The 12,646-nt window shown below is 29.0% G+C and overlaps 2 protein-coding genes across 2 annotated transcripts; one reads left to right on the forward strand and one right to left on the reverse strand.

Moving 5' to 3' along the window:
• Positions 1-7,166: 7,166 nt before the first annotated feature.
• LOC131657624 (uncharacterized) lies at positions 7,167-7,594 on the forward strand. The gene is made up of 2 exons (XM_058926999.1): positions 7,167-7,485; positions 7,584-7,594. Exons 1-2 carry the CDS (start codon positions 7,167-7,169, stop codon positions 7,592-7,594), a joined length of 330 nt encoding a protein of 109 aa, XP_058782982.1.
• Positions 7,595-9,623: 2,029 nt separating this feature from the next.
• LOC131657625 (uncharacterized) lies at positions 9,624-10,095 on the reverse strand. The gene is made up of 2 exons (XM_058927000.1): positions 9,949-10,095; positions 9,624-9,860 (listed from the first exon to the last, which is right to left on the reverse strand). Exons 1-2 carry the CDS (start codon positions 10,093-10,095, stop codon positions 9,624-9,626), a joined length of 384 nt encoding a protein of 127 aa, XP_058782983.1.
• Between the last annotated feature and the right edge of the window lie 2,551 nt (positions 10,096-12,646).

Consider the following 12,646-nt stretch of genomic DNA (forward strand, 5'->3'; position numbering starts at 1 on the left):
TTTCACCATTTAAGAAGAGTTTTAAAAGAAAAATTAGTTTATATATGTTGCATTATTTTGTCTTATATACCAACATTTTTTAAAAAAAGGAAATATGCTTGGAGATCGATAAAAGAAACATGCTTGGACATTGATAAATTTGGTATATCGCATTATTTTGTCTTAAATACCAACATTTTTGAAAAAAAGGAAATATGCTTGGACATGGATAAGAGAGTAGACATTTGGTAGACTGTATAGGATTGGAAATGAAAAAAAGTAGACACACGATAACTACATAACTTTATATAATACTACGGTTATATGATGCACGAAAACTATTTGATTTGTTGGGGGGGAAATTTAGTGAATATTGAAAAGTTATTTTGAATAGAAAATATGTAGCAAAATGAAATAGAGATCAATGTTATTCAAAGCAAAAAGAATTTAAGATTCTCAATTTTTTTACGTATCTTTTAGAAAGGTTCTGCAGACAACAATTTTGTAGTAATATCAACAAATTTATTTTCAGTGTCCACGTACTATAAGGAAATTTCTTAATAGACCTCCTAACCTTCTTGACCACCCCTGGCGAAATTCCCAGAATGCCCCTATATTTCGGAAATGCATCTCTGAAATCACTTTTTTCTGAAAAAAAGGGTGATTTCGGAAGTGCACTTCCGAAAACACGAAAAAAATGTGTTTTCGGAGATGCATTTCCGAAAACACCTCCTTTTTTGAGTTTTCGGAGATGCATTTCCGAAAAATCTCCTTTTTGGGAAAGCGGGGTGTGTTCGGAGATGCATATCCGAAATATTCCAAGACCAAATTGGTCTTGGAATTAATGTTTCGGATATACACTTCCGAAAGAATTCAATAATTATTAAAAAATTAAAATCAAAGTGAATCAATACAATTAATAGGTATAAAATCAAGGTGAATCAATAAAATGAAGGTGAATCAATAAAATCAAGGTGAATCAAAATTTCCTAAACAATTTTAAAGTTAAAAATTATTTTACTAACTTATATAAATCAAAAACATTTTAATTTCATAATTAAATTTTGATTATTTAGAATTAAATATAAAATTTATTCTTTAAATAAAATTAAGACAAAATCTTTTTTTAATTTTTTTAAATTAAATAAAAATTTATAACTCATTTTTAATTATGAATCAGAATAGAAATATATAAATATATAATAATAATTATTAATTTTATAAGTGAAATATATAAATATATAATAATTATTATATAAATATATAATAATATAATAATTATTATAAATTAAAACACTATTTTTTTAATTATTATATAAATATATAAATATATTTATAATTAATATATAATAATTATTATATAAATATATAAATATATAATAATTTTTATAAATATATGATAATTATTATAATTATTATATAAATATATAAATATATAAATTAAAACACTCATTTTTTTAAATTTTTTTGTAAATATATAATAATTATTATAAATATATAAATAAAAAATTATAACTTATTTTGTAAGTGAAATTATTTTAATTAAAATTATTTTAAATTTTAAAATATGATTCAGAATAGAAATATATAATTATTATTATTCATAACTCATAAATTATATCAAAATATATAATTATTATTATTCATTACTCATAAATTATATCAAATTTATGATATATGAATTAATTAATATCATAAAATTAATTTTTGGGATTTTTTTAGATTTTTTTTTTTGTTGTTTCGGAGATGCATCTCCGAATTTGTCAAAATCCCAATTTTTGGGATTTTTTCGGAAATGCACTTCCGAAGTCTGAAAAAATTTTGAAAAAAAAATATTTCGAAAATACATTTCCGAAGCGGGGTAAAATTGAGTTTTCGCAGGGGATGACCCCCATAGGGAGGTGGGTAAAGAAATTTTCTAAAATTATCAAAGATGACCAAGTCAATTAGTTGTATCCATAAATAAAATTATTGATTTTGCCTTAAGCTACACGTATATTAAAAAGACAAAATAAAACACCTTTTTGTTTTGTAAAAATTTAAAAAAAATATGAAAATTTCTTCACCCACCTCCTAACCTTCTTGCCCACACCTGGTGAATTTACCACACTACCCCTTGTTTCGGAAATTCATTTCCGAAAAGGTACTTTTTTTGTTAAAAAAGGTGTTTTCGGAAATGTATCTCCGAAAACGTGTTTTTTTTAATATAAAATATTAATTTCGGAGATGCATCTCCGAAATAAAGTTACTTTTCAGAAAATGTGGTGTTTTCGGAAGTTCATCTCCGAACGCACCCCCCTTGGAGGAATTCGAAAATGAATTTCCGAAATATTCTAAGACCAAATTGGTCTTGAAATGTTTCGGATATACACTTCCGAAATAATTAATAATTATTAAAAAATTAAAATCAAGGTGAATCAATACAATTAATAGGTATAAAATCAAGTTGAATCAATAAAATGAGGGTGAATCAATAAAATTAAGGTGAATCAAAACATCCTAAACTATTTGAAAGTTAAAAATTATTTTACTAACTTATATAAATCAAAAACATTTTAATTCCATAAGTAAAATTTGAATTATATAGAATTAAATATAAAATTTATTCATTAAATAAAATTAAGACAAAATCTTTTTTTAATTTTTTTAAACTAAATAAAAAATTATCTCATTTTTAATTATGAATCAGAATAGAAATATATAAATATATAATAATAATTATTAATTTTGTAAGTGAAATATATAAATATATAATAATTAATATATAAATATATAAATATATAATAATTATTATAAATTAAAACACTCATTTTTTTAATTTTTATAATTATTATATAAATATATAAATATATTTATAATTAATATATAATAATTATTATATAAATATATAAATATATAATAATTTTTATAAATATATAATAATAATTATAATTATTATATAAATATATAAATTAAAACACTCATTTTTTTAATTTTTTTTATAAATACATAATGATTATTATAAATATATAAATAAAAAATTATAACTCATTTTGTAAGTGAAATTATTTTAATTTTTTAATTAAAATTATTTTAAATTTTAAAATATGAATCAGAATAGAAATATATAATAATTATTATTCATAACTAATAAATTATATCAAAATATATAATTATTATTATTTATTACTCATAAATTATATCAAATTTATAATATATAAATTAATTCATATCCTAAAATTAATTTTTGGAATTTTTAGATTTTTTTTTTCGGAGATGCATCTCCGAATTAATCAAAATCCCAATTTTTGGGATTTTTTCGGAAATGCACTTCCGAAGTCTGAAAAAATTTAGAAAAAAAAATATTTCGGAAATGCATTTCCGAAGCAGGGGTAAAATGGGATTTTCGCTGGGGGTGACCCCCATAAGGAGGTGGGTAAAGAAAAAACCGTAAATAATGCATGATTTTAATGTGTGTGGTGCATGAATGTACATGTTGAAAAAGTCTCACATCACTAAATTTTATAAAAATGAAGAGGAAGTCTAATGCTATATGAAAGATTCAAGTTCTTCATTATAAAATGCATCAGTCAAAAACACTTTAAGCTTGTATTTGACTTTTTTGATTTTCTTATACTCTTGTGTTATAGTCCTGTGAGTTATAGTTAAATATTTGATTTGGAGGCATGAGTGTACTGGTAGGGATCCATATATGGTGGTTGAAGGTATATTATGTGTTGTCACAATTTTTACATAATGTTATTATTTGGTTGTCATTTGACAACAACCGTGGTTTTTTTCTTCAATTTTTGAGTTTCCATCTCATGTCCTTGTGTTGTGATCGGGTTCTTTTATTTTCTCTATGTCAGTTTTTTTTCCAACAACGGGCATTAGAGCATTTTGGTACGATCTATGTATACGAGTTCTTAGTATGGTCTAGTTGCAACTTTGTTTGATCTTCCAGGTTAGAATAAAAATAGCGATGTTGTGAATAAGTTATCGAACTATAGTCACAATTTTCGTTGGGGAGTTCGCGCTCGAGAAAATTGATGGAAGAATTATTTTTGACATGTGAAAATTTCAAGTAAACGATGTGTTGATACAATCAAGATTGCACAATGTGTGAGATTATGTCTATGGTTGAAGAGCTTCCTGCCATCATAAAAGTTTTATCATAAATTTTTTAGCCTGATTAATGACATATGAAATTCTCATAGTGGTTTGGCTTTAAGTGAAACATGTTCTTCATGATAGAGTATATGATTTCAGGGGATGACAATGTGAAATTTTCGGAGTGGTTTACGTTCGAGTGAAATATATTCTTTATGGTAAAGTATGATAGTTTTTGAACTATGATTGTCGTCAAGACAATGTGAAAATTGATGTAGCTTTAAATTACTATACTCTTTATGGTAGTGTGATTATCACTGAAGACAATAAAAGTAGATGTATTATTTTCCATTAAGGCGTAGATTGTTGGGGTTGGTTGAAAATATACATGTTGAAGAAGTCTCACATTGCTTAGTTTTATAAAGGAATGCACTACAAGAAATTTGACATTTACCTACAGAGGTTTTTAGTGACAACTATATTTGCCGTAGGTATAGGAGGTTTATACCCACGGATAATCAATTAGTGAAATAAAAAATTAAAAAAATTAAAAAATTAAAAAAAGTGCTGGAAAAAAATTAAAATAAATTATTAATATGAAGAGCGCGAAAATGAAAAACGTTTTGTCATTAGCCGCCCAATCTAAACCCTATTTTCTTCGCTTCACCTTCCATCTTCCCTCATTTCTTTTTCGCGGAAGCTCTCTCAAAGCTGCTACTGGTAAAACCTTCTTCTTTTAACTGAAACCTTAATTCATCAAACTCTTATTGTTACAACAAATCCCCTTTTTACCTTTTCATAACATTATATTTTTTCTTTGATTGTTTCTGTTTTTAATTTCTATGCTTAGTTTAGTGTTCATCAATTTAGGTGTTTATCAATTTAGGGTTTTCAATTAATTTTTTGTTTGATTTAGTTTTCTTTCTCCATCTGGTACTATATGGGTTCATTCTCTGAAACTAACAATCTGCAACAGAGAGTTAAAAGAAAATATAAATTCCTCTATTACTAGTTTTCTTCTACACAACATATACAAGGGATTTATGATTCAAGTGATTGGGTTGTCATTGATTATTTTCCCCCCTTTCGTTTCAATTTATTTATTTCATCTCTTATTTTTCAGCTTTCTTTCTACTCTTATATGTGCAAAGTCTGTTAGCCTTTGAGTTCGTCGACATCGTCGACATTGCTACTGCATCAGCGACATCTACACAATCAGGTACTGCAAGCTTTTGGCAACATCATGCACCCTTTACTATTATTTTCCTTCCAGCCATAGTTGGAGCATATTCTATCATTATAATCTCTTATATTTATCACAAATAGCAGAATCTTTAAATGAAAATCACCTTATTTCAATTGTGTTCAATTTGGGGCTAATATCAATGTGGTTCTTTACCGGAATAATAATTAACCAAACAATATTATTATAGTATAAAAGCTTATTTAAGTTTACATTTATTTTGTTGTTGATATGCAGAGTTTTAAGAGAAAGAGGTAAGAAATTGAAATTCAGGCGTTATTTACACAGAGACATGTTTGTATATATGACAGTAGATTATGTGTGAAGTAGTGTAAATGTAGTACAAGTATGTGTAATTATATATGTGAATTATAGTTTATGTGTGAATTGTAAATATGTGTAAGTAGTATAATTATAGTATAGATCTGTGTGATTATATTGGACCTGTAAATATCTACTGGTTTGTGTGTTAACAAGTGAAGGGGATTCTCACCAATCAGTGCCTCACCTTCTCCAATATTCTCTTACATAGCCAATGGAAAATCACATATCTGAAGGAGAAAAAAAGGGAAAAACGTGAAAGCATATACACTCAACTTACTTCCTTCTTCCTCTCTAATTCATCATATGGCCTTTTTCAAAGAATCAACAATCAACCCGTAAAAAATGAAAAACCGAACTATGAACCAATAAACTCTGTCTCACTTTTATAACCAAAACCTTATTCTTCATCCTCAAGAACAACCAAAAAACCATGTTTCATCATAGTTAAAATACACAACACCACCTTCAAACACCGGCCAGCTTCATCCAACAACTCATCTTGTTTCACCGATACAGCCATTTCCGACGCGAAAACTCCGACGAGTCCAACTCTGGTTCGGTACCCCATTTACTTTTCTCGTTTCGTTTTTGCCATGGAATGATTTCTACATGTAGTATGTTTGTTCTTACATGAAGTGATGCACCAAACTTTGAAAGCATATACAGTTTGATTTCAGACTCTATTTGTTCTTGCACATCCATGACTTTTCAAAGTTATGTTGATGTCTTTTTGTCATTTTATTTGAGCATGAAGAGGAGAGCCATACACTTTGTTGAGAGTTTGAAAGAGATTTTAAAAAAACTTGGTTTCTTCTTGGATTTATGGATTTTTAAAAGTAGATCTTATGCTTGTTTAGTATTTTTTTTTAGCCATGTTTGTGTTTGAATTTGGAGAAGAGGAGGCTGGTTTACATGAACCTTATTTTGTTGCATGAAATTATTGTGTTTAAGTATTGATCTTATTTTGTTGTTGTTGTTGTTTAGAATAAAAAAATGTGACTTACTTGATTTTGTTTTCAAATGTGGTAATGGTACACCTTTACGGTGAGAACCGTGCACTGTCAGATGTTTAGTGGTTTTATCCTAATAAAAATCTTTTGCTTTTTATCAGTATTCTAAGGTTTGCTAATTTATTCTACTATTATTTCAAGAGCTGTTTTTGTTTATTAGTTTTTCGTCTATATATATATATAATTTAATCCTAATACATGAAAGAACCGCTTGTAGATCATGTGTGAAGCTGTATAAATATAGTTACAAAATATCATTAAATATGTTCCATTATCACTTTTTGTTATTTATTTTCAAAAGTTTATTGTTTCATAGTATTGTGGATCTTTTTTTGTTGTTGTGTGTCACTGTTTTTGTTGGGTATCTCTATGTATAATTTTGGTATAATTTTCGCCATCTAAACATACAATAATATTGCATGTACATTGAGTATAAATCAATATGACACAATATTTTTACATTTCAGGAAGAACTAAACAAATATAATAATGAGGTTGGGCCATCTCAATCAACCCAAAGTATGCAAGGTTCTATGCCTTGGAATGGTGATACATTTTCTAATGTACAAGGAGCTGCAAAGAAGGGGCGTGTGCGATGTATGGGCAAGTTTACTAAATCCAAAAAATCAAAGGTTTATGTGTCCGAAAATGAAGAGTTACGTGATAGAGTTAAGCATATGGAAGGCTTGTTAGCAAATGTCCTTACCTTAATTCAGAATAAATTTTCTGGACAAGATGTGAATGACATAATACAAGCTGCTCAACAAGTTACTGATGCTTCTAGTGCTCATAACCATTTGAACTCTCCTAGTCCTAACAATAATGAAGATATTGAAAATGGTATTAATTACTTCTCACTAAAGTTATTAATATTTTTAGGAGTCATTATCTACGTTGAATTGTTTTATCATTCATCTTTTTATTTTAATTTCTTGTAGGTGAAGATTAAAGGCTAGTATAGGAGACATGATGATAAAAACTTGAAGATAGAAGTTATAGGCTATAAAGTGCACACAATTTGTTTTGGAGTTGGAGCTCTTTATTTTATAATTACAAAACTATCTTTTTTTCTGTTGTTAGTATAATTTTCTAAATACTCTAGAATTGATATGATCCAAGTCCAACTATCATTAGTTTTAAGTTTACAAGACTTTGAGTTAATTCTCTCTCTCTCTCTCTCTCTCTCTCTCTCTCTCTCTCTCTCTCTCTATATATATATATATATATATATATATATATATATATATATATATATATATATATATATATATATATATATATATATATATATCATGTCACACTTTTGTTACAATTTATTTCTTAAGTATATTTATTAAATTGATTAATTTCTAATTTGATTAGAATAACGTGTGTGTATATAATAACAAAGATTGACATTCAACAATATATTAATATATATTAGTGCGATTAAATGTGAGAATAATAAAATTTTAATAAAAGGGAATTCACGTCAAGATTTATACCTACGGAATTTTAAGAAAAAAACACAAGCTTTAGTAAGGTCTATACCTACAGAAAAAGGTCGTAGGTATAACTAAATAATTATACCACCGGCTTAAAATCCGTAACTATAGCCTATAGTGACAAAAGACATCTGTAGGTATAGCGAATTATAGGTCACGAAAAAAAGCGCCGTAGGTATAGGTATTTTGGGTTTTATCTACGGTAAATAAACATTTACCTACGCTTTTTGACGGTCACTAAAAGTCAAATTTCTTGTAGTGGAAAAGGGAGTTCAAGCCTATATAAAGGATTCAAGTTCTTCATAACAAAACACACATATAAAAAATACTTTAATTTTGTTTTTGATTTCTTTTGTCCTCTTATACTCTTGTAATAAAATATTGCGAGATATAACTGAATATTTACTTAGGGAAGTGTGGATCTATTGGTGGCCTAGGTAGATGGGTGACGGTATATTATGTATTGTAAAGTTTTTAAATATTGTTATTCTCTAATTATCATTTGACAATGACCATGGTTTTTTCTCTAGTATTAGAGTTTCGACGTTATATCTTTGTGTTGTGATTATTTCTTTTATTTTACACATGTCGGTTTTTTTCCAACATAATTGTCCTAGTGCTAGCACATTTGACAAAACACAACCTGATTTCAAATTATAATCTAGCAATTGTTGCTTTAGCCTTAAGACTGGTGCAAAACATATCCTAACAATTATATATTTGCGATCACTTATGATTTTCCTTCAAAATAGGATGTCATTAGAAGTGACGTGGCATAGTGATGGAGAGAGAGTTTTTGGGTCCGACGTGTTCAATCAAGGCTTATATGCAAAGTGATGAATGAAATTTTAGAAACAAAAAGAGGTTTCTAAATGGGTCTTACCTTTTCCAAATCTACAAAATTGATTCTTACCTTCATTTCTCATCCCTTCATAAACGCTAATTTGGATAAAAAAACGCATACATGGCAGTGCTTATTTGGAAAATATATTTTAAAATTAAGAATAATTATTTTTTAATTATCGAAAAAACATTTTAACAATTTAACGTTTCATTAATACGTTAAAATCCATTTCACAAACACCCTAAACCATTTTAACATCTTGCAAAAAACGATCCATAGAATCCATAAAGACACTTTCTTCATTCCTTATAACAAGTTTCTTCCTTCATTCCATCAAAATGTTGTAACAAGTTCAAATTAAGAGAAGAGCATGACAGTCAAGGGAAGAGAAGAGCAGAACTCGAAATACATATTCAGGTATGTAACAAGTCTTAGAAATCAGGATTTAGAAACTAAGACTTCTAAAAAATTCTAAACATAACACCTAAACAATAACATCTAAACAATTCTTCCTAGACCATAACATCTAAATAACTCTTACTAAATATAACACTTAAACAAGAACATCTAAACAATCCTTCCTAGACCATAACATCTAAACAATTCTTACGAAACATAACACCTAAACAAGAACATCTAAATAACAACCTTCAATTCTTCAAGGTAACAATACAGATAAATCCCATGATGACCACAACAGATGCAACAACCAATCCTTGGCAAAATTTTAGCTTCTTCTTCAAATCTTCATCTTTTTTCAGCTTCATATTATCCTTCTTCTTAAGTTCATCAATTCTCTTCATTAGTGACAAAATAACCTCCTTTATACGCACAGACATTTCTTCATCGTACCAATTGAAGAAATTGCATCCATTTCTTCCCTGCAACTGCATTCATAAACAAGATTGACATTGTTAAACATACGCCAAGATTCCCAAACAACACATTCACAGACAAACTAACAACTGAATTTACCTTGTATAGCCCATAGTCGTTAAACCTCCTCCCATGATTTCTAGTAGTCCACAAAGTAGTGAGAGGTGAATCAAGGTCACAGAAGCAATGAAGTTGTCTTCTTCGTGATGCACAACTATTACTCGGCGTATAATATGCTTGTGACATTTATGAAGATGGAGAAAACGAGGAAGACGAGGATGGAGAGCAACATATTTGAAGAGGAGAACAACATTTCTGAAGAAGACGGCTTGGCTTGTGGAACTAAAGGAAGACAGGGATGAAAACAACGTCTCTGAACCAATTTAGGGATTAGGGTTATATCAAGTTTTCAGATTTTTTTCATTTATTTTATTTTATGAAATATGAGATTGAATATTAAAATGTGATTTTCCAAATAAGCACTGCCACATATGTGTTTTTTTGCCACATCAACATTTTTGAAGAGGGGAAATGGAGGTAAGGACCAATTTTGTTGATTTGGAAAGTCAGGAGCATTTTTGTGAGTTGATCAAAAACACGAGGACCAAAAGTGTATTTAAGCCTTCTAAATTCTATATTCAAGATAGAAGATCTTGGACTAGTTGACAATCCTTTTGGTATCAAAGTAAATTGAAACAATGGAGGTTATAAACTTAGTGAAGCACACTCTATTGAAAAACTTCCATATTTAAGATGAAAGATCTTGAACTAGTTAACACTCTTTTATGGATCAAAGCGAAACACTGGAGGTTATGAACTTTGTCAAACACACTATTTTGATAAAATACTTGATAAGTTCAAACACTAACATTTCAAGAAAGTAAGTACTCCATTTGATCCTAGTGTCAAAATTTAAGAGAATGATGAAAGAGTTCAGCTCAATTGGAACATGCAAGTGCAATTGGTTGTCTAATACATTTTTTGTAATGTATTGAATTTGACATAGCATTTGCGGTTCGTAAAATGTGTAGATTTACTAGCATTCCAAATAAAGCTTCCATTATAGTAAGTTTTGTGCCATATTATATGGATATAGTGATACGAGTTAGATATCGAGTGTCAAAGATCATACATCTATAAGTGAGTAAATAGTTAGACTAGCTATGCGTGAAATTTCTTGGAAAGCATGAGTCGCCACCGACTTTTATTTTATCCAAATATTAGAAAGGCTAAAAGAACAGAAAAAACCTTTAAAAGAAACTTTGAGTTCGGGGGGTAATTTATGCAAAGGGAAGGTGTAAGGCACCCTTTGCATCCATGGTTTTCCATGGGCTCTTAATTGCTTTGCTCGTTTTGAAAAGAAATGTAGAAGAAGAAAAATAAGGACTTTAGCTCGTAAATGAGCATTGCCTTATTGAAGGTTTATGAGAAAGAATATGAAAAGATTTTTTTTTAGCAAGGCAAAGCAATTAGGGGCAATTACCTTATAGTTTGAAAAAAAGAGGTTCTTTTAGCCTTTCAGGGTGAAAGGGTCTATCCATGCCATAAGAGGGCAGGAAGCCTTTCATTTGGAGGTTGAAGGGTCGTCGAGTTATCGTTCGCCTTAAAACTGTCCCATGCCATAGAGGGGCAGGTAGTCTAAAGGGAAGGATTCAAAATAGCCTTTCGTAGGCAGCCAGAGGATACCTCAGCCTTTCGTAGGCAACTTCCGAGGGACGAGATCATATTAGTGTATCGAAGGCAGCATCATTAGGGACTTATGATATTTGCATTAATCGAGGCAACATGGCTGAGGTATCCTATATTCGAGGGACATGGCTATTATGCAAAAACACAAGGCAACAAAGGCAACAGGCAACAGGCAGCAAAGAGGTTACCCCAAAAGTGTGCGTGTGTGCAGCAATCATGTGATTCGATTCAGAAAATGTTATCTTGTAATTAAATGACTCTAATTCGGTTCATAGTTGCACTCCCTAAATTACTAACCACAACAATTGATAAACAAATATAATTAAAGCAAATTCGGGGAAGGGGAAAAAGAAACCAGCGGAGGAAAGGGGAGATGAAACCAGCGGAGGATAATAAATAAATAGGTCTAACACAAGTAATAATTAAGATCAGGGTTTAGGGTTACCGACTATTCGAAGCTTTGGCATTTGGCAAACCCTGAAAGGTGGGAAAAAAAGAAGCAATAGTAGGGTGAGTGCATTATCGGTTCAGAGGCAAACATAACTAACCCTAATCAAAAATAAAAGGATAAAAGAAATTGAAATAAATAACTAGACACTTAGCTTTGAATTTGATCTGATATGGTTGACAGTCGGAGGTAGCCTCGAGGTTACCTGAAGAATGGCAAAGGCAGAGGCAGAAAATAGATGTGAGTGTATGCGGAGTTCATATTTAAAGGGTAAACCCTAAAACAAAAGGAAACAAAATAGACTTAAAAATTAATTGAATACTTAGCTTCGGATTTTGAAGACGCGTAGTCGGGGTGCACTTGAAGGATAACCCTGAAAAAAGGCACAAAAAATATTTTTTAGTGTAGGGTAATGTTCTCATAAACCCTGATTCGGGCGTAAATTAAATAAAATAACAAATCGATTTAATTAATTATTGGTTTTGCAACCTAATTAATTAAATCGAAGAAGAGAAAATAATTTAATCGGTAAAAAAATATTCTCCTGATTTTATGAATTAAAATAAAATAAATATGATTTATTAAAGATATTTAAATAAATTATCTAATTAAAATAAACTATACTAATTATATAAAATAAATAGTAAAAAAATAAATAAT

This window comes from Vicia villosa, linkage group LG3, assembly GCF_029867415.1.
Source record: "Vicia villosa cultivar HV-30 ecotype Madison, WI linkage group LG3, Vvil1.0, whole genome shotgun sequence".
NCBI lineage: Eukaryota > Viridiplantae > Streptophyta > Magnoliopsida > Fabales > Fabaceae > Vicia > Vicia villosa.

Coding starts and splice junctions, on each gene's coding strand:
- LOC131657624 (XM_058926999.1), top strand. CDS start 7,167: ATGCAAGGTTCTATGCCTTGGAATGGTGATACATTTTCTAATGTACAA.
- LOC131657625 (XM_058927000.1), bottom strand. CDS start 10,095: ATGTCACAAGCATATTATACGCCGAGTAATAGTTGTGCATCACGAAGA. Junction 9,861..9,948: donor ACGACTATGGGCTATACAAG/GTAAATTCAGTT, acceptor TTATGAATGCAG/TTGCAGGGAAGAAATGGATG.